The sequence below is a fragment of the Equus przewalskii genome, chromosome 4, assembly GCF_037783145.1.
Source record: "Equus przewalskii isolate Varuska chromosome 4, EquPr2, whole genome shotgun sequence".
NCBI lineage: Eukaryota > Metazoa > Chordata > Mammalia > Perissodactyla > Equidae > Equus > Equus przewalskii.
The window spans coordinates 106,907,633-106,928,802 of NC_091834.1; the positions used below are offsets into that span (position 1 = coordinate 106,907,633).

Consider the following 21,170-nt stretch of genomic DNA (forward strand, 5'->3'; position numbering starts at 1 on the left):
GAACTAACTGCGTTGAGGATCTTTCTGCCACGTCATTTGCACAAACACAGGCACATTAGTGCAAATACAGGACAAACTGTATGGATTTATGAGAACGTATGCTTTGAATTGGTAGCAAAGATGTGTAAGCAGTGGCTCAGGTAGTGGTTCAACCGTTAGGAATTGGGAGCTTCATCCTGAGATTTCTCCCCTTGTTCTGTTGGGAACGATGGACTGGCATAGTTTCCCCTGTGTTCTGTCACTGCTACGCACTGCTAAGGTGTCCCCACAGATCTGTGCAGCAGCAGCTGGAGCTCAAAAGTGAAAATAACCTTACATACTTAATTAGTAGCCCTTTGAAATAGAGCTGAAAGGGTGCTGGTTTTTCTCCTGCTTCCTGGCTGCTCTTGCTGTGTTGTGGTCCATAGTCAGGTTTTAGTTCCTGAAGTTGGAAGGTTACTATGCCCTTTTTTTTTTTTTTTAAAGATTTTATTCTCCCCAAAGCCCCCCCCCCCACTCCCCCTGCCAGCCCCCCCCCCCCCCACATAGCTGTGTATCTTCAGTTGTGGGTCCTTCCAGTTGTGGCATGTGGGATGCCACCTCAGCATGGCTTGATGAGCAGTACCATGTCTGCGCCCAGGATCCGAACTGGTGAAACCCTGGGCCACTGAAGCGGAGTGCGCGAACTTAACCACTTGGCCACTGGGCCGGCCCCTACTATGCTCCTTGATCTTGAGAATCAGCCAACTCTTGTGCGGGTAGTAATTTCCAGGCTGAACTTGCCTCTCACCAGCCAACCAATGCTCTTCCAATGCTGTAGTTACCAGTGAGGAAACCTTTGTAATTGAGTGTTCACTCCCATATTTTGTAACTGATTGCATTTAAAACAATTTCCCTAATATTTTATGGCGAACATACTCAAGCAGTTGAAAGCACTGTACAGTGAATAACCACGTACCCTCAGGTCCATCCTCCAGTTAATAGTTTATCTTTGTTATGTATGTAGCACAGCTGATTGGATTTTGATGTTAAGTTGGAAGAATTACAAGAAAATAATAACCATATAGTTTTTCTCCCCGTAATTTGTAATTCTTTTAAAAAGTGCTGGGAATCGGTTTGAGAAAAATACATATTGATGTTCTAAATGCGAAATCTGGTTATAGTCTGTTCTGCATTCCTAACTGCTAGCATCTAGAGCTTTTTTTTCTTCTTTTGAGGAAGATTAACCCTGAGCTAACATCTGTGCCCATCTTCTTCTACTCTTTATACGCCTGCCGCAGCATGACTTAGGTTGCATAGGTCTGCATCCAGGATCCGAACTGGTGAACCCCGGGCCGCTGAAGCAGAACGTGTGAACTGAACTGCCGCGCCACTGGGCTGGCCCTATCTGGAGCTTTTATTAATGTATTTAAGGTTATACATTGCTTTCCAAAGTTCATTTTGGTCAGTTGGTGAAGTTGATACGTAGTTCAGGTTCATCTAAATACTTCTTGGTTTCCTTTATGATTTCTGTGACCCAAGGGCTGTCTTAAAAACAAGAGTTTTCTTTCCACAGTTGTTTCTTTGTGGTTTTGTGATAGTTTTCTATTTTGATTCCATTGCTTTTGTAAGTGTTCCAGAACTTAGGTGTTTAAGTATGCTTGACCTTGTGTGCATGTGCTTGGTAAGAACATGAATTTTCTTAATTGTTACCTGCAGGGCCCTATTTTACGTTCCATTACACCAAGTTTCTTAAATGTGCTCAAATCTGGCAAACTTAATTTTCAGTCTGCTTAATGATATGATTGTGAATGTATCTTTTAAAAAAAGTTTTTATTTATAAAAACATAAACAACAAAACTTTTAACGTGTAACATATATACAAACTTTTAAAAAGCTTTTTATGGGGCCTGGCCCCGTGGCTGAGTGGTTAAGTTCGTGAGCTCCGCTGCACTGCAGCGGCCCAGGGTTTCGCTGGTTCGGATGCTGGGCGCGGACATGGCACCAGTCATCAGGCCACGTTGAGGTGGCATCCCACGTGCCACAACTGGAAGGACCCACAACTAAAATGTACAACTATGTACTGAGGGGGTTTTGGGAGAAAAAGCAGAAAGAAAAAAAAATAGATTGGCAATAGTTGTTAGCTCAGGTGCCAATCTTTAAAAAGCTTTTATGTATAACTTTCGATATAACTTACGTTTTTACGTAACATAACATGTACCCTGGAGTACAGTTCAGTGGCATTAAGTACATTTACATTGTTGTGTGTCCACCACCACCATCCATCACAGAAAATTTTTATCCTCCCACATCGAAATTCTGTACCCATTAAACAGTAACTCCCCGTTACCTCCCACCCCTGGCATCCTCAGTGTTTCCTTTTTACCTTGTAATACTGTTTCTGATTTGGATGTTTTTGAGGCCATGTTGCATTCAGAATTCCATATTTTATCCTTGTGAAGTCATTGTTCATGATAATGCTCGTATTCCTTTGTACTCTTCCTGAGGGTCATGTTGCTGCACAAGCTTTCTTTTTTTTTGTGAGGAAGATTGGCCCTGAGCTAACATCTGTTGCCAATCCTCCTCTTTTTACTTGAGGAAGATTGTCATGGAGCTGACATCTGTGCCAATCTTCTTCCTCTATGTGGGATGCCACCACAGCATGGCTTGATGAGCCGTGCTGGGTGTGCACCCAGGATCTGAACCTGTGAACCCTGGGCTGCCGTAGTGGAACTGGTGAATTTAACCACTACACCACTCGGCTGGCCCCTACACAAGCTTTCTTATGTTTACTTTGTACGTGTTTCCTGTCCCATGAATTTGAATTTTTCTGTCTCTTAGTAACAGTGTAGCTTTTTTAAAAAGTCAATTTTAATGAAATTAAGGTGCATGATATACACCTTAAACTTAGACAATGTTCTATGTCAAGTTGTATGATAAAGCTGGAAAAGTAAAACATTCAGTTTTAGAATATCTTTGATCTTAATTCATTTACATCGCATTTACAGTTATTGTGTTTACTGAAGTATTTGAGTTAAATGAATGGTTGTAGAATACTTAGAATTGTGCCTGCTGTGTTTTACTGAAATTAAAATGTTTTTACATCTCCTGTTTTATGCTTTTTCATAAAAGGATCCCTGTGCTCCCCTCTCATCTGATAAGGTTATGTTTTGTTTTTTAAATTTTATTTTTTTAAGTTGAGATACAATTGATTTTAGACATTTATACTTTTATATATTGCAGTGTTGATTTGAGACATTTATATGTTGCAGTATGATTGCCACCACGTTAGCTAACACCTCTATCACATCACATAATTATTATTTCTTTTCTGTGGTGAGAACATTTAGATCTAGTCCCTTAGCTCTGAAGTATATAATGCATCATCGTTGACTGTAATCACCATGCTGTGCTTTAAAGATTAATTTTTCCTTTTTCTCCCCAAAGCCCCCCGGTACATTGTTGTGTCTTTTTAGTTGTGGGTCCTTCTAGTTGTGGCATGTGGGATGCTACCTCAGCACGGCTTGATGCATGGTGGTATGTCCACGCCCAGGGTTCCAACCGGCAAAACCCTGGGCCACTGAAGCGGAGAGTGATACTGTGGGAAAATTTTTTAGTATTCACAGCCCTGAAAGTAACCTGCCAGATCATAGCAAATAACACATAAAACCTAAAATAACACTAACATAGAGTAAAAGCAGGAATGACATGGTAAATACACAGACTAAATAAAGTAGAAATAATGTCTGTACTGTGTAGTTTCACTTACCAGAACCAGGAAGACAGCGAGCACACTGGAAGGCTGAGAGGCGGTGGTGATGGTGGTGTGTTAGTTAGTGTGAGTCATTGGAGGCTGGCGTGGTGGGAGACTGGGGTGTGTGTACGATAGAGAGAAAGAGGTTCATCTGTTAACATGATTCGTCATCATCATCTGAATCCATCAGGGCAGTCAGGTCGGTAACGTGTAGACCTTCTGTGTCTGCCCGCCTTGGTTCAGTGGCTGATGTGAAGGCTCGAAATACAATAGTATGCTGAATGCTGTTGTCGCAAAAATGAAAATGCTCTTTGGATTTCTTTCTGTTAATGAAAACATGTACTAACGCAGATCTTTTGTAAAAGCCAGGTGATGTAAAGCACACTTTTGGATAACACATGAAACTTAGAGATAGTTTTTGTTTTAATCATGGGTTGTTGCCAACGTTGGAAAGTAGAAATACAGTACAACTGCATCTTGTTTTGAGAAATGGAATAATTCCTAGTTGTGGCATTATTTAACCATAGCATTTTCAGCCTCAGCAACATGGCCTTAGAAAAGTTAATGATCTCATTTATTCATTTACAATCAGAGTATTTTGAAAATATGCTACTAGGGTTTCTAGGAATGCTCTGGAAAACCTGGCTTCAGTTTTGGGCAAAGTGGCTTGACAGAAGAACTTGCTTTATTGGGTGAAGTTATTTTGTACTGTTGTGGGGAGTAGACCTGCTTTTTGTAAGTTTTTGGTCACTGGTTTGATGAAATGATTTAGCTAGTCAAATTTAAAGAATTCATTAGATCTCACATCTTAAAGAAGCAGCGCATGTGTGTAGTTCCTGTTTGGTTTGTAGGACCCGAGGCTAAGTCCCATTAGAGGGGGTAGAAGAAGGGAGTTTCATTGTCCTGCCCTGTTAAGTGACCTGAATAACCTGCTGCAGGTGAAGCAAATCTCTGCTGCTGGTTTTCCACCGGAGGCGTGATATCTAGGGATACCTTCTAATTAGTATTGATGACAGGGCAATAATATGTTGTTTTGGTAGATGGACAGGAGTTTGAAGCCAGAGGGTAAAGTTACACTAATAGCCCTGTGGTCAAAGACATTTCCTTTTTCTCTCCCAGGGGATGTGTGCGAGGACATTGGCTAGTCCCTAGCAAGAGCTGCAGAACTGTGGAAGGTGTCTTTGTGAGGTTTCCCTGTTGTGTTTGCCAGGGCAGGGACACTGTGTTCATCCTGGTGGCCCCGCAGTCTTGCTCAATGCCTGGCACAGGAATGCACCGAAGGAGGGAGGTAACAGAAGCTCCCTGAGCACAGCCCGTGTCAGGAAAACAAGATCCTCACAAAGGGCCTGTCAGCTGGTGGTCAAGTGGGCACCGAGTCTCTGCCTCAGAGTCACCTGTTACTTTTATTTAGTTTAGGCTATTATTAGGCTATTTCAGAGCTTTTTTCCTATGTCGAGAAGGGTCTTAGGGCATGAGTCTTGGAATCAGTTCTCAGACAAGGCCCCAGCCCGACAGGCAGTGGTTAGTGCTGGGGTGAGGTGACTGCCTCCCTCCCTCTCCTGCTCTGTTCCCACCCCCATGAGGAGCTCAACCTTGGCAGTCTTGTAATTGACCACGGATTTCTATTTGCAGGACTTGTTCCAACAGCCTGTTAAAACATGGTGGATTACTATGAAGTTCTAGGCGTGCAGAGACATGCCTCAGCCGAGGATATTAAAAAGGCGTAAGTAATTGTATTTCTGAAATAATAAATCTGTGCAGTTGAACACTGACAATTGAGTAGTATAACTTTATATATTATTGCCTATTAAAATAGTGTTTAATGTAGTATAACAGTCTTTGAATGCTGCAGTTTAATTTTAGCTTTAAACAGAGCAGGTAACAAATTAGCTTTTGCTTTCTCAGACCTGGGCCCAGCCCATAACTTATCATTTGGGAATGAGAAGGTCACCTGGTTTCCTCTGTTACTTTGCCTTGGGACAATGGATTCCATTTCTGCTGAAGTAGATCAAAAACTTACTGAGGATGTGAGATAATCCCAAAGAACTTTGACGTTGGGCTTTGAAATGGAGTTGACATGGCATTCTTAGAGTATGGTGCCATAACATTCTTGGTATGGTTGCTTGAAAATCCCCATTGTACGGTCGCAGCTTGCACTATTAGAACCCATTCTGGCCCACGTTGAAGTCTGTCCTACTTGCACCTTGTGACCAGGGCCTGACCCATGTGAGGTGTCGGTCTTAGGTCATGGGTGGCTCTCAAGGTGAACTGGATCTACTTGATTCATTTGACATTAACGTATAGCAAAAAATGTCATTAAATAGGTTTGATAGATTTTTAGCATAGTCAGACTAAGTAAACCTGGAACGATTGGAAGTTAGGTTTCAGTTTGTGTTGTAGGAACCAACTTTTTGATTAATGCATAATGAAGCCTATGCTACTAGACTTAGTAGGTCTGCAGATGGAAATTAAGGATTGTTGAACCAAATAATTCATTTAAAAGTGCCAAACAACATAGCAGGTTGACTGCTATGTTGGGCATAACTGAAGCTACTTGCAGAACATCCCTGTGTCAGATCTTGGCCAAGAAACTGAGTAGGAGCAGCCCGTTCAGGTGAGAGCAGGCAGGCCGAGAAAGTGCCTCAGAGGAAGTGCTCAGAGCTGTCACCAGTGGGCTGTGGGATTCCTCACACCCGGTCACAGTTCACAGCCCGTAATTGCTTGGTGCAGTTGGAAACACTGTACTGTTCTTGAACAAACATAATATGTGCACAGTACTTCTATTACCTGATGGAAAAACATGCCTTCGTTACGCTAGACACAATTAGAAAGTAGACTGGCTTTAGTTACTTGTGGGAACATGGTTGAGCACTTATCTCCAGGATGACTTTGAAGTGTGAATTTAGAAAGTGTTATCACCTTATAAAGGAACAAGATTTTCCTACTGAGTGTGTGGTTGAATAAATATTGAGTCAGACCAGATTCAGCCTTTTTTTTTTTTTGAGGAAGATTAGCCCTGAGCTAACATCTGCCTCCAATCCTCCTCTTTTTGCCGAGGAAGACTGGCCCTGACCTAACATCCGTGCCCATCTTCCTCTCCTTTATATGTGGGACACCTACCACAGCCTGGCTTGCCAAGTGGTGCCATGTCCGCACCCGGGATCCGAACTGGTGAACCTCAGGCCGCCAAAGCGGAACGTGCGAACTTAACTGCTGCACCACTGGGCCGGCCCCAGCCCTGTTGGTTTTTAATGAGTAAAATGGCAGCTGTGGGTGGTGCATGTTCCTACAACAGTCCATCTTGTGGACTCCAGGCTTTGTTCATGTGCAACCAGAAAAACTTTTGTTTGAAGACTAACAGTGTGTGGCTGTCACCTCCCTCCCCATTTCTGAGAAACCTACAGTCTTACTGTGTTTGCATCACAGGCCATCTGAGTGATTCCCTTCCCTCCACGTTGCTAATGTACTAGGGTGTAAAGCCAAACTGTAGTCTGAGGGTCAACACTGAAAGACATTCTAGGCTCCTTACACTTAGTGTATTTTACTGTTATATTATGCTTTGAATATAAAAAATTTTAGTAGTCTTTCACAGGCATATACAGTTAACTTTTCCTGGATTCTCACCCGTTTCTTTGTTTTCACATGAGCATCCTACAGTCACGCATCACTTTATGAGGGGTATGTGTTCTGATAAGTGTGTCATTAGGTGATTTTGTCGTTGTGTGAACAGCAAGAGTATACAGAAGGGAAACAAAATTTGCCACCCCGAAATGTGACTCTTTAACATGAGGATTGTTTTGTTTTAGGCTGGTGATTTGTAAGAAACAGACTCAGTTACTTCTTCCTTAGAAGCGTAAAAGAATTCAGATTAAAACACCTGTCTCAGGAAGTGAGCTGTCACCTTAGCATCACTTAAACCAGGTGGTAGACAGAGAGGCGCCTAGAAAAGCCTGTTTGTTGGCTTCTCTCTGTGTTCTTCTGTTTCTGTGTGGCCAAGCAGTTTTCTGAATGTGTGCTCCTTTTCACCTACCTGTGAATTCCTTCCTTCCCTTCGAAGTCCCTGACCCTCCCCACCCAACATCTTCTTTTGTCTTTAGCTGAGGATGGTATTTGAGGTGAAGGCTTTGGCCGTTTTGAGGAGTTACTCGGTTTTCCTGGGTTTCTCCTCTTTATACATGTTATTAAACTTTTGTTTGTTTTTCTCCTGTTAATCTGTCTCATGTCAGTTGAATTCGTAGACCAGCCGGAAGAACCTAGAAAGGCAGAGGAACATTTCTTCCTTTCCTACAGTACTTACACAAACCTACATGGTATAGCCTACTACACACCTAGGCTGGATTGGAACTAATCTTATGGGACCACTGTGGTATATGCCGTCCATTGTTGATCAGAACATCGTCATGTGGCACAAGACTAGTGCAAACCAGTTGTTGTTTCTCGTTAGTCTTTGATGTGGTGTGTCATTTTTTATGGAGGGTTTGTAGCACTACAGGGCTTTTGGTCTGCCACTGCATGTTTAGGTCCACAGCGATATAAGAAGAAAGTACCGTTTCAGCATTATAGAGTTCAGCTTTAATCAGATTTTGATAAATCAAGGTTTTTGATTGAAATGGTGAAATTAAATTGAACCTCAGCAGCCTTACGTGAATAACTTGCCACATGTTAAAAGGACTGTCAAGTTCTTATTCTAGTCTTAGATTTTGAGGGGCACACCCCCTCCCCTTGTACTGTCCTCCTCCTTAAATGTATGCATCTTACGTTTAGCTACTTAGAAGAAAGGATTTTTTGGTATTTAAAAAGCATGTGATTGTTAGGCTAATTGAAACCTTGGTCACAGAATCTTTAACTGAATCTTGAATCTGGAATAGGGGATGCTTTGTGAAAGATGCTGGGATACTTGACTGCTGTGGTCCATGGCCCACCTTCGCCACACTGATGTGTGAAGTAATGGGCAGGTGGGGCCATGTGGACATAAGGATGAGGGCAGTCATGTTGAATCCTTTCTGCACAGTTACCAAGGCGGCCTGCGTATAGTCCGTTCTCAGCCTTATCACAGTGAGTTCACACTGTGCACACTTTGGTCCTTAAACATTGTAACATTTTTCTTTGTCTGGAGGTTGTCTTGTATTCTGCTATCTGGATTTTAGAAATTGCTTCATTCTTGGGGAAAGGGAGATTTACAGTTGAAACTGATACTAATCGCACTAGTTTGCAGCTCTGAAGCCTCTTTCTTGCTTAGTGATGATTCAAAGGCCATTGGATTTTGGGCTTTGGATGTGATCAAGACCATTTTACTCTTTTCAAGATATCGGAAACTGGCACTGAAGTGGCATCCAGATAAAAATCCTGAGAATAAAGAAGAAGCAGAGAGAAAATTTAAACAAGTAGCTGAAGCGTATGAGGTGTTATCAGATGGTGAGTAATGCTCGGTGGGGGTCAGGGCCCTCCCCAGGGCTGGCTGGCAGAGCATGGGTGTGGCTGGCTCAGCTTTGGGGTGCTGGAAACAAAGTTTCTTACTTTCCTTGTGAAGATTGGACTTTCATGTTCCTTCCTGGCAGTTAGCTGTGAGTGCTGTGGAGCACCCCAGTTTCTAGTGACTTCTAGAATGGCTGTTGTGAAACAGTACTGACACCCTCGTCTCAGAACTGACAGGAGAGTCAGATAGGCATCTGTCTGGGTGACCGCATGGTGGTGGTGGCAGCCCCTTTTCTTGGGGTAATGACCTCTCATTCCCATTGCCCTTCTTAAACATACTTACTGATTTTTACTTATGTTTAACACACTTAAACATATGTAGGTATTGATTTTTACTACTTGAAAGGACTTCCTTAGTTTCAGGAAATAAGTAATTGAGCATACAGCTGAGATTTAGACTTAAGAGCTTCTCGGTGTGTTTTCCCACCCCAGGTCTAGAGTATAGGTATTCAGTGTTATTCAAAGTCAGATCCATAGCCTAGTTTCATGAATTATGTGAAAGGTTAGCTGTTAGCCAGATACATACAGTCAGTCGGTTTTTCCTGAAGGTATGGGTCCTGGGATAGGGAGAAGAGTGTGGAGCTGGAAATCTGCTGACACTGTCTTGCCAGGAAGCAGTGCTGGCTGACCTGGTATGAGTCAAGGCAGAGGCATTGAAAAGGCTGGAGACTGATTAACCGACCCCGGGGAGTGTATCCACACACGGCAGGGTCACTAGTGAAAGATGTTTTTGATTTTATCACTGCGTCCTAAACTGACAGGGTTTTGAGCTGGACTGACATCACATACCACGGGACCTCAGTGTCTTGTTTGTGCTGATCCAGCACGCCTAGATTTGTGGATTTCATAGACCAGGAACTTGAGATAGACAAGTCTGGAGCTAAACTCAAACTTCATATTTGACAGAAAGAGAACTTCTAAATTCCCATAAAAATGCTGTTGTCCCTTTTTCTTGAGGGAGCATGTATTTTTCATGTTCCCTTATGCAGCCTCCAGCCTCAGCTGGGCTGTTGAGAGTCACTGTCACAAGTGTGGTTACTGTTCCTATTAAGTCTCTGGTTCCCAAAACCTGCCTATAATTGGTTTGCTTTTACATCTCTTTTCCTCATAACCTCTTGTTATTTTACTGCATGATTTTGTAGAACATGAGATTTTGGGGGAACACACATGATGTTGTATCAAAAGAACCTGTCTGTCTCAGCAGTGCTATATTGTGGTTCTTTTTATTCTAGAATGTAGATCCTAAGATGACAAAGGACAGTAGCACGTCCCCCACGCTGGTGGGACGTTGCCTGACGGGGGGATGAGACTGTAGGGCAGGGCTGGCTCTTCTGGCGTTCAGTGCGTCTGCTTTCCATCCTCGCTGAGGCCCTGTCCTCTGTCTTTGCCATGCATCTCGTCCCCCAGTTGGACTTCACAGCAAGAAGGGACTCTTCCAGGGGTGGGGAAATTTTATAACTTCGTACTGTGGTTTAATGTGGTTTGCCTGGGCTCCAGGCAGTCGAGGGACACATATATTCTAATATTTATAATCATGCCTTAAACTTCATAATACTTAAATTGTTCCGAGTTGCTTTTAAGGAGAGATTTTTCCCTCTTCCTCCTTTTCCTTTAAAGTAAGCGAGGCTTAACTCCTTAAAACTAACTGTGAAAAATTGAAAACTGCTTGGTTTTTTAATTTGCAATTTGGAAATACTTCTCAATTTTGAGGGGAAAAGAATTTGGTCTTTACTGACTTTTCTTTTTAAATTTATAGCTAAAAAACGGGACCTCTATGACAAGTACGGCAAAGAAGGATTAAACGGTGGAGGTGGAGGTATGTAAATGTTTATTTGTCTCCTTGCCTTGTGGTGATGAGCAGAGGACATCTTGAGGTGGTCTTGAGGAGGGTTGAATCTCTCACTTCTCTGGGACAGAGATGTTTTCAGTAGGTAACAGATTCAGCCCAGAAAGTGGGCTGAACTGGGGGGAGGAAGGAGATCAATAGCATTTAAAAAGCCTGTTAGAAATCTTTTGTTAGACTGGAAAGTGTATGTTGGTGTACTTTTTGTAGGTAAGAAATAATTTAGAACCTTACTGTAATATCATGTTGTGAGTTTGTGCCCCCAGATAGGTACCTGATGTTATGTCAAAATATCCTTAGGGTTTAAAAAACGATTTTACTGAAAAACTGAAATAACTGCCTCTGGTGATGAGGCCTAGATAGGTGCACTTTTGATGAAAAGTCCCTGTAGTGGTCTGTCATCCTGCCGGCTTCCATGGTGGGCATTTGGAAACTAATGCTCCAAAGCCCCCGTGGACAGCTCGGATGAGTAAATGTTTATATGCTTGGTTCACATGAAGTTTCATAACAAAGAATAAAAGTGGTGCGTAATATGAATGTGCCTGTTAGAAATTTAGAGACGGTGAGGTAGTGCTAAGGTGCGATGATGTTGTGAAGTTAGGACTGCTGTAATCTGGGCACATTTTTATCAACTCCACGCACAGATGGTTTCAGTCAAGGCAGGGCCAATGTTTTGAATTTTAGGGCCTCAGGTTTACGAAATATTTTCTTTTTTTAGGTCAGGGTTTATGTAATATTCTGTAGACAAATAATTGTTGGCTACTCAACACAAGAGTTCATAAACTAAAAGCTCTGCTGTCTTTGTGTAGGTGGAAGTCACTTTGACAGTCCGTTTGAGTTTGGCTTCACATTCCGTAACCCAGATGACGTCTTCAGGGAATTTTTTGGTGGAAGGGACCCGTTTTCATTCGAATTCTTTGGTAAGTTTGTTGTCTGGACCCTCGTTTACTGGGTGTGTCCCTGACTCGCACAAAGACTGACAGTGCCTCTGCTGTGTAATTACTGGTGTTACCGTTGTATCTTGTCCTTCAACTTTGTGTTTAAGCAGCGTAGGGGTTGTAAAATCCTTTCTCCTCCTTTTTGAAGATTTTTCTGAATTTATACCTTGCACTTTAAAATAATAAAGATTTTAATGGATTCATTCCCTTCACTCGGTGTGGCCCTAATTACCTTCCTTTGCTATCTCAGACAGTGATAGGGACTGGGATGCTCGGGGCTCAGAAATGCTGTTTCCTGTTGAACACCGAATTGTATGTGAATTTGCTGTGTAATTTTCTGATTAAAAACACCAAGCATCATAGTGCATACATACTGTTCGGAAGACATTTGATTTATAAATGTCTTTTTGTCTTTCTAATTGTGGTATATTACGACTACTGAGTTGACAGTTTCTGGGAGGAAAGTTCACGTGTAGAGCACGGCAGCACTAGTATTCTTGTCCCCAGAGTAACCGTGGTGTTCTAGCTGCTGTTTGACCATGAGAGAAGTCCTGATGCCTAATGTTAGGTTTTCTGTGTGTCTTGGGCCCGGGCAGTGTCGGACTGTTGTTAGAGCGTCCTCTCCAGTGCGGGAACTGTCCGGTGTGCTGGGCAACATGGGGGTTGGGCTTCACTGCTGCTGTAGCCCTTTTGTCTTTTGGCTCCTTGAGGGGAAACACATCCTGTGTGGACTCCCCTTCATTGCCTGGAGCCTGTGGAAGAGCCCGAACACCACATGCAGCCCCGTGGGAGGGGAACAAGAAGAGCACTTCTGTCTACAGATAACATGGGGGAAACCAGTGGACCCCTGCCCATCATAGGCATGAGGAAGAAGTCACTACCATGTCTGGTAGGCATTGGGCCTTTTAAACTGAAGGTGCAGCACTTCAGTTTATTTCAGATGGAGGTCCACAGAGATTTTCCTTATTTTTCTTTTTTTTTTTTACTATGGGAGGCCTTTTTAAGAAGGTAGCTTTCTGAGGAAGAGAAGGACAGCTGACGTATGTTAGCTTTTTCATAAGCAAATATAACAGTGAAAGCTAAGCAGGGGAATGTTCAACTTGGGGTGGGGAGGGAAGACTGTACGTGGTCTTTTTTGCTTTAATTACTGCTACTGTGAATGTAAACGTGTGTATTGGGGAAGGCTCCCTATAAATGTGATATGAAATGTAATCATACTTAGCTTTTATTAATTGGCGTTCATTTAGGGAATAAATCATATTGTAAGAAAAACAGGAAGAACTTAATGATGATTTGTGTCTTAAAATTACCTTTGTCTCATTACACCCTGTAGCAAACTCCAGATGTGTGTTTTCGGGGAGCAGGGCAGTGTTGGGTGGAATGTTGTGTTTGGATGGCATGAACCTCCTGGTGGCCAAGTGAGGAGGAAGGTCCGGTTTTCTGCCACCCAGGACTTCGGTTCTAGGGTACACAAGGGGTCGGGGTGGCAGAGAAGGGCAGAGCAGACCCACCTTTCTGAGCCTGAGGCCAAGCATCTTAAACTTGCTTTATGTCTTAGGTGATTTTTTTTTAGAGTAAAAAGGAAGAATCCCTTAGTGATTGAATTGTAGCCAGATTTTGTTTTCCTTGGGGAAAAAAAAATCTGATTGGCCAAGGTTCCTCGTTAAAAATGATTTTTCTTGGGGCCTGCTCAGTGGCGCAGCGGTTAAGTGTGCACATTCCGCTTCAGCGGCCCGGCGTTTGCTGGTTTGGATCCCTGGTATGGACATGGTACCACTTGGCACGCCATGCTGTGGTAGGCATCCCACATATAAAGTAGAGGAAGATGGGCACGGATGTTAGCTCAGGGCCAGTCTTCCTCAGCAAAAAGAGGAGGATTGACAGCAGATGTTAGCTCAGGGCTAATCTTCCTCAAAAAGAAAAAAAAAAAAGATTTTCCTTGAGCAGTTCTTTCTAGAGTAAAGAATGTATAGAGTATAATCAGATGTGAGCTCACAAGTAACATATAGTTTTTACCCATTATAAGCTGTTTAAACCTGCTGACTTTTATGTCTTGTAAATTGTGAGATTTGTGTATAGAAAGAAATCTTTATGGGCATGTGTACTTCACCTGAAACGGTTATAGATTGTGAACATAGGCTCATTTTGGTGGAGGTTTCCTCTGCTGGGCTCAGAGTCCAGCTTGTCAGGTAAGTAGTCTTGCTGTAATTCCTGCTTCCTGGGCCCCCTGTTTTAGACACTGAGATGTCATGTCACACTTTAACTGTAGGCGTGTCCCCTGTGTTTCCCGTGATTAGTGTGGCAGTGATGCTTCTTCCATCCATTCTCGTAGGTGTTGTGGGTGACTTCCATTTTCAGGCTCTCAGGGTTTACACGCAGGAGAAGAAGCTGCTCCACGGCTACTACATGTATGAAGTCACGGTGCAGCCTGCTGGCGGTATGTGGAGTGTAGATGGGCGTGAACGCAGGGCTGGGGGACTGCTGCTTTGGCAGTGATTTAGTTGATGTTTATCAGCATCCAAATCCTGTTTACTCAACCCTGTTAGGTCCATTTATGGTGACACATTTTTTATTCTAATTTTTCACATGATCAGCTGTTTTTTACCTCTCCTGTTCTGGCTTCCAAAAAACTAGTTCAGAATCTGTTAGAAGACGTGCTGAGCTGCACTTTGCATTTATGAGAATATAAAGTCCCGTGTCTGACTTCAGACTCCCCACATGAAAGAGGAGGAACCTAGGGAACCAGTGAGCTGTGGGAAGAGTTGAGGTGTGAAAGCTGTTGGACAGACTGTCAGCAGTTCTGTGCTCGAGGACCAAGCTGTGAGAATTGTCACATTGTGACAGAGAGGACTTGGGCCTGGCGTCTTGCTGATGTTGACTCCTCCTTGCCAGTGGACGGCCTCCCAGGAGAGGTAGTTGAGGCTGGTGCTAAAACCAGCACTGAACACTGGCTCGGAAATGGAGCGGTGCAGGCGAAACTCCTGATGCCAGCTGACTTTGTTTAAATTTCCCCCAAATATGGCATACCCGAAAAGGAGCCCTTGTCAGAACATTAATTGGAAAAATTAACAACGAGGGATTTCATTAATTTGAATTAGGATCATCTGTTCATTTGTTTATTCTTATAGGATACCATTGCTCTGTGAAATGATGTTCTAAGATAGAAAAGTGACGAAGATCAGTCCGTTTTGATCATTAGAGTCATAGCAGGAAATATTCTTTGGAAGAATTGTCTGGGTATGACTTGACATTTTTGCTTACTTGTATTCTCACGTTGGAAAGCCAAAACCAAACTTTAAAACCTGAAATCGTTTCCAGAAAACTTGTTTTTTTAAAGCATATTTTCCCTTCACAATCAATTGTGTAAGCTTAGTGAATGAAAAAATTGAGGTAGCAATAGAGAAGTTTTATGGCATGGAGACCCAGGGAGAGCAGGCTTCTGGAGGGAAGTATAATCCTCTTGAGGAGAGTAGATGGCTAATTGTCTGAGCCCGGGTTAAACGTAATGTAGTGAGTCAGTGATTTTGCTCCCCCAGGGTTCGAGGAGGTGGCGAGTGAGGAGTTGGAGCCTAGTGAAGAGCTAGACCAGCCCTGTTTTGAGGAGACGGTGGAAGACACCCAGAGTGAAGAGAACAGTGAGGTTTTGGATGTGATATCCAGCGAGGAGCTTGATGTCTTTAGTGAAGATGAGGCGAGTGAAGGCTGTAGCCGGGGCCGGGGCGAGCTTCTGAGTGAGGAATTGGAGTTTGTCTCCAGTGAGGACGAGGCGAGCCCGGGGGACGCGGAGGAGCTCAGCGAGGAGTGCGAGGAGCTGCTGAGCGAGGACAGCGGCCCAGAGCTTGAGGCGCTGCTTGGGCAACAGTAACTCTGAAGGACCTGCCCCTCTCTTTCTTGTGAGGAGGCTAACTTACTTAAAGTCTATCTGGAATAAAAAATTTCTGCTACTAGTGCCTTGAGACTGTCCTTGGTCAGATTCCTGTAGCCATCTTGGAGATACCTGAAGAAACAAGAAGGGTGGGGGCCCTGGGAGCTGCAGACCAGCTGTCGCACAGGTTCTCTCTCCCTTTGAAGCCAGTGCTTGAGGCCCTGGAAGCGGGATTTGGGCCTGCAGTAGTGTCCTGGGGCTGCTGTAATGAAGTGCCACAGACTGGGTGGCCTAAATTACAGAGGGACCCTCTCCCAGTTCTGAGGCTGCAATTCTGAGGTCAGCATGTGGGCGGGGCTGGTCCCTGGGAGGGAGCATCCTTCCAGCCTCCCAGCTTCTGGTGGCCTCACACGGTCCTGGACGGATAGGTGTCTTCACATCCTGTCCCCTCTGCGCATGCCTGTCTTGGTCAGTTTCCCCTTTTTGTTTTATAGTGACACTCGTGATGCTGGATTAGGGCCCACCCTGATGACCTCATCTTAACTTGATCGTCTACAAAGACCCTGTTCCCAAACCAGGTCACATCGGCTGGCCCTGGGGGTTAGGGATTCAACATCTGTTGAGGGGGGCACAATTTAACCTATAATGTGGTCTTCCTTACAGAGTTGTCTGTACAGTTGAGAAGCAGCAGATTTTGAAAGGGAAAAGAAGGGGAGACCTTTAAAGTTAGACATGCTAAGAGAAATTAGAAGGTTAGAGTATAGATGCAGAAGTGAGAGCGCCCTGGCCGTTCGGAGTAACCGCACGTATGGACCGGAAACCCCACAGCTCGTGCAGTCGGTACAGCGCTGCAGCGGTGCACATCTGTAACAAAGGTGCCTTGATGAATTCAGGAGAAAGCCTCACGTGCTCACCTGCACTTGTGTGATAGGAAAGAAGGCAAGGGATAGGTGGAGAAGGGCATGGCCTAGACTGGTCTCCAGCTAACGTAGCCAAAATTACCAACGTTTTTCATGTAACTTTTAAAAGGACTGCAAAGCCCGTGGTCCGAAACGAGTGAGGGGAGCAGTGCGTGTGGCCACCCCGCTGGCCTCTGCCCGTTTCTGTCACGTTGAGGGGATTTAGTGCTCTGGTGAGATTCTCTTGAAGAACATAACGAAGTGTGGTTCTGTGCACATTTGAGAGCTCTTGCTGTTGGAATGTGGAGCTGGCATTTGAAAATAGTTCATTGCCGCTTAAAATTATGCTCGCAGTGAGGAGGGGTGGATGCTGTGTTAGTGATTTGCAGCTTCTTTTCAGGTGTTTTTCAGGATGTAGTTAGTGATGTCGAGACATTTGTTCCTCTTATCCCCCATGCCACCCTTCCTCCAGATAGAGAAAGGGGTTCTTGAAAAGCTTGTTCTGAGAGTTGTTTTTCTGGGCCATGAGAACAGCAGTTCTGGCCACCCCCACAGCAGGCGCGGAACCTTGTAATGAGATTCTGCAGCTGAGCCCTCTGTGTGCTGTTTGTTCCCCAGCAGGGGAAGCCAGCACCTCACCCTGTGTTGGTTTTCATCACGTGGGTCTTGAGTCTCATGTAGGTTGTGCCCATCATCACTTTCTTGCGGAATTTTGCTCCCTGTGGTCGAGGGAGCCTCTTCCTTACTTGGAAGTTGGACATGTTCTGTGGCCGCGGTTACAGGATGAGGGGAGTTAATGTTGTGGTCGGCTTCCTAACACTGACAAGGTCCGTTTATGGAAGTCGAATGGGCGCAGCACAGTGTGAGGGAGAGGAAAGCAGAAGATGTAAAGGCACGGGGAGAGGAGGACAGTGTCATTTGTGGAGGAGGGAGACAGCACACGGTGCGAGGTAAGATACGGTTGTCCTCATAGGTTCCTTCTGTGAGGGAGTCATTTCCCTGTGAGGAGAGATGCTCATGGGACACCAGGCCTCCGATGGTGTCTGAAAGAGGACGGTTTGGATCCAGTGTGCGTGTTTTGGATCCTTGACTTGGAAAGATTTGTGCAACTCTTAGAAAATACAGTGCTCCACCCAGACCTAAGATGTAACTAGAAGTTTATTTGTGACAAGATGATTGTATGGGAACTTGAGAGGTGTACGTTCATTTGTTGGGCATATGTTTTACTACGTGCCCACTGTTTAGTGCCAGGCAGCATCCCAGGTGCTGATTCAGCAGTGAAGTATGCCCCAAACACCCATTCTCCTGAGGGTTCCAATCTAGTGTGGTGCTATGGCTGTGTTTTTAATTTTACCCCATTTCTGTTTATTTCAGATTCTGTCCAAATATTTTTTCTAACTTCCAAATATGTAAGAAAAAACATTGTAAAAATTTGGGTTGTAGTAAAGGAGTGTTTTAATTTTACTTTGTCGTATTGGGGTTAGCTGGGTGATCTCTTAGAGTCTCTGCCTGCTCCACTTGGCTTTTGAATTTCAAGTGTTTCCCCCTTGTAAAGGTTGCTGTAGAGTTTAGCTTTGAAACTATAGTGGAGTGAATATTTTCCTTTGTTCGAAATGCCCATGATGCTTTTTAGATTTTTTCCTTCTTTTTCTCCCCAAAGCCCCCCAGTACGTAGTTGTATATTTTACTCGTGGGTCCTTCTAGTTGTGGCATGTGGGACGCTGCCTCACCGTGGCCTGATGAGTGGTACCATGTCCACGCCCAGGATCCAAACCATTGAAACCCTGGGCTGCTGAAGCTGAGCGTGAACCCAACCGCTCGGCCATGGGGCCGGCCCCTTTTAGATTGTTTTGTTGTCTTTTTTGTTTCAGTTTATCTGGGGGAACTAATAGTGTGAGGCCATGAGGAAAGGAGCAGCTGGTGCCTTAATTTCATTATGCAGGCCTCCTTGTTTGGGTTTTGTTTTACTGAAATGTTTGCTTCAGGGTGGAGGGTACAAGCTGTCTTAATGGTCGTCCTTAGTTTTCTCCTATGCTTTCATTTGATCTGTGGTTAAAGCATTTGATTTGAATTAGTTTCTCTTCATTGTTATGTTGTTGGTTTTCTCTCAGGTTCTGACCCTTGGTAAAACTTAAGAAAATGCATGGCTTTAAACATCTTTCACGCTTGTTTTTTTTATAAGGCTTTTTATATGAATGTATGCATGTAAACATTGGTTATATGTGTTTTGTGCTCAGTTTTTTCACACCATTCGGTTCCATGTATTTTTTTCGTAAGTTTGATAGTTACTTTGTTGATTGGTATCTTGCTAATATCATGAACCCCTTAATGGACTGGGTTTAGTATTTCTGAGAGAATAGCAGGATCCTACGAGATTTTAAAGATGTGTTTGATACAAGATGCCTAGAACTCTGAAATGATAGACTTAAGGCATAATACAGACACTTGCCTGTTTCACGTAATGTTTGTCTCAGGATAGAGTTGTGTTAAGGCATAAGGACCTGCTTAAAGATAACTTGTAAAATGATCAAGAATATACATTTTTTTTTAATTTTCTAAAATCTGTGTTAGGGGTCTCAAGGGAGACAGAACCAACAGGATCTGTATCTATATATCACTTTCTATGTCTGTATCTGAAGAAATTTCATGTGAGGAATTGGCTCACTTGATTATGGAGACTGACAAGTTCAAAATCTGCAGAGCTGATGTCCCAGTTTGAGTCCAAAGGGCATCAGGCTGGAAGAGCCAGTGTGCCTGTTCAAAAGCCATCAAGCAGGAGAATTCTTTCTTGGGGAGAAGGTCAGCCTTTTGTTCTCTTCAGCCCTTCAGCTGATTGCATGAGGCCCACCCACATTGGGAAGGCCAATCTGCTCTACTCGAGTCTACTGATCTGAATGTTAGTCATATCCAAAAACACCTTCAGAAACACACCTGGAATAATGTTTGACCAATATCTGGGTACCCCATAGTCCCTTCAAGTTGATGCATAAAATTAACCATGACAAGTCCACCCCTGGTCACCTTGGCACCCATACTCATCATCTGCTTAAACCATGCTTAATCTCCAAGTAAAGACAAGAACGAGATCATAATTCTGGCTAACAGGACAAGTACTATCCTGCATACAACCAAAAGTGCACTAAGGGTTTCCCCTAAAAGGAGGTGAGGTCCTTGAGTTTACTGTTCTCCTTGATCTTCCAGGTGGAGATGCTTGATACGCTCTCTGTGTCTTAGGTTGCCTGACAAGGGGATGAGAGGCGAGACAACAAAGACCTTTGCTTAGTGTTTACTAATGTGTGTGTACAGACGTATTCATAGCAAAACGAGGAGGAGCTACCACAGAGGTGGCAGTCCTCCGTTCTGTAACAGGGCACGTGGCCGTCCTTAGCTGGTATTTGTGACTCCCTTCTGCCTCTGCCTGTGCCTTGTTCCCTTTGCCTGCAGCAAGCACCTCCTCCTCTGGCTGGGCTGTACACCTGGTGGGAGTGAAGGTTAAAAGTACTTGGTAGCACATTTGGTTATGTTAACATGAGTTATTAAAATTTATTTCTAAAATATAAATGTAGGATTTATTCTGTTTAACCTCAAAAATAATCCATAGTGCATACTCAGTGTAAGAATTGGGACAGTATGGATGAGGTGAGAGGAGCAAGGGGTCAGCCTTCGACTGGCACTGATTGAAAGCCACTGTTAACATGTTTTAGGTGTTGTGGTGTGTACATGTGTGTTCTCTCCTGCCTTTTTCTAAAGCTTAAATTTTGTGACCACTTGGAAATCTGCACTCAAGCTGCTGGTTATTTACCTCCTCCTCTACTGGAAAACTGGGTTCTTTACAGTTTTCACTATAAATAGGGCTGTGAACTCCCTTAGTGCAGCTAAGTTATTCCATGTTTGAGATGAGCTGACTTCCCTGAAGTAGAGTTGCTGAGTTGAAAGGTTTTTAAAAATTGTATTTAGTTTGGGGGCTGAAGATTTTAAAAGCTCATGATACATACTGCCAAATTGCTTTTTGAAAGGGTGGAAACCAGTAACAGGCAGTAATAAGCAGCTCTTAAGAAAGGTTTGTCTAATCTCACAGAAGCAACTTTTTACCACACTTCATTATAAGGGTGATACTTAAGACTTAAAGAAAAAGAATATTTTTCTTAGTGTCACCATGACTGATGTTAAGGGAGTCTTTTCATTTCGGGGTTACCTTTTCTGACTTTAATCAGTGAATACCAGAATTGTAGAAAGTCATATTTAGGCTACATAATATCAATGGAAAAATAAACAAGATAAAGAGATTTTTAAAAAAGTAACAAGAAAATGTAACTGAAAAGGCACTGGTCTTACTCTCATAACATACTTCTAAACCAACTTTGGAGGTAGTTTCTAAAGAGGGTGCTTTTAGGGGGCTGGCCTCATGGTGTAGTGGTTAAGTTTGGTGGGCTCCGTT

The 21,170-nt window shown here is 43.6% G+C and overlaps 1 protein-coding gene across 6 annotated transcripts in view; it reads left to right on the forward strand.

Annotated features, from left to right (window-relative positions):
- Positions 1-21,170, forward strand: part of DNAJB6 (DnaJ heat shock protein family (Hsp40) member B6) — a 90,224-nt gene that overhangs the window by 18,435 nt on the left and 50,619 nt on the right. For 4 of the 6 annotated variants that reach the window (XM_070618084.1, XM_070618082.1, XM_070618085.1 and 1 more), the window contains exons 2-5: positions 5,345-5,435; positions 9,018-9,127; positions 10,944-11,003; positions 11,840-11,950. In XM_070618084.1, the coding sequence (XP_070474185.1) occupies positions 5,371-5,435; positions 9,018-9,127; positions 10,944-11,003; positions 11,840-11,950 (346 nt within the window). In that variant the 5' untranslated portion in view covers positions 5,345-5,370. Of the gene's footprint in view, positions 1-5,344; positions 5,436-9,017; positions 9,128-10,943; positions 11,004-11,839; positions 11,951-14,300; positions 14,406-15,504; positions 21,006-21,170 lie in introns of those variants that run through there. The other 2 variants (XM_070618086.1, XM_070618087.1) reach the window with 1 other exon arrangement.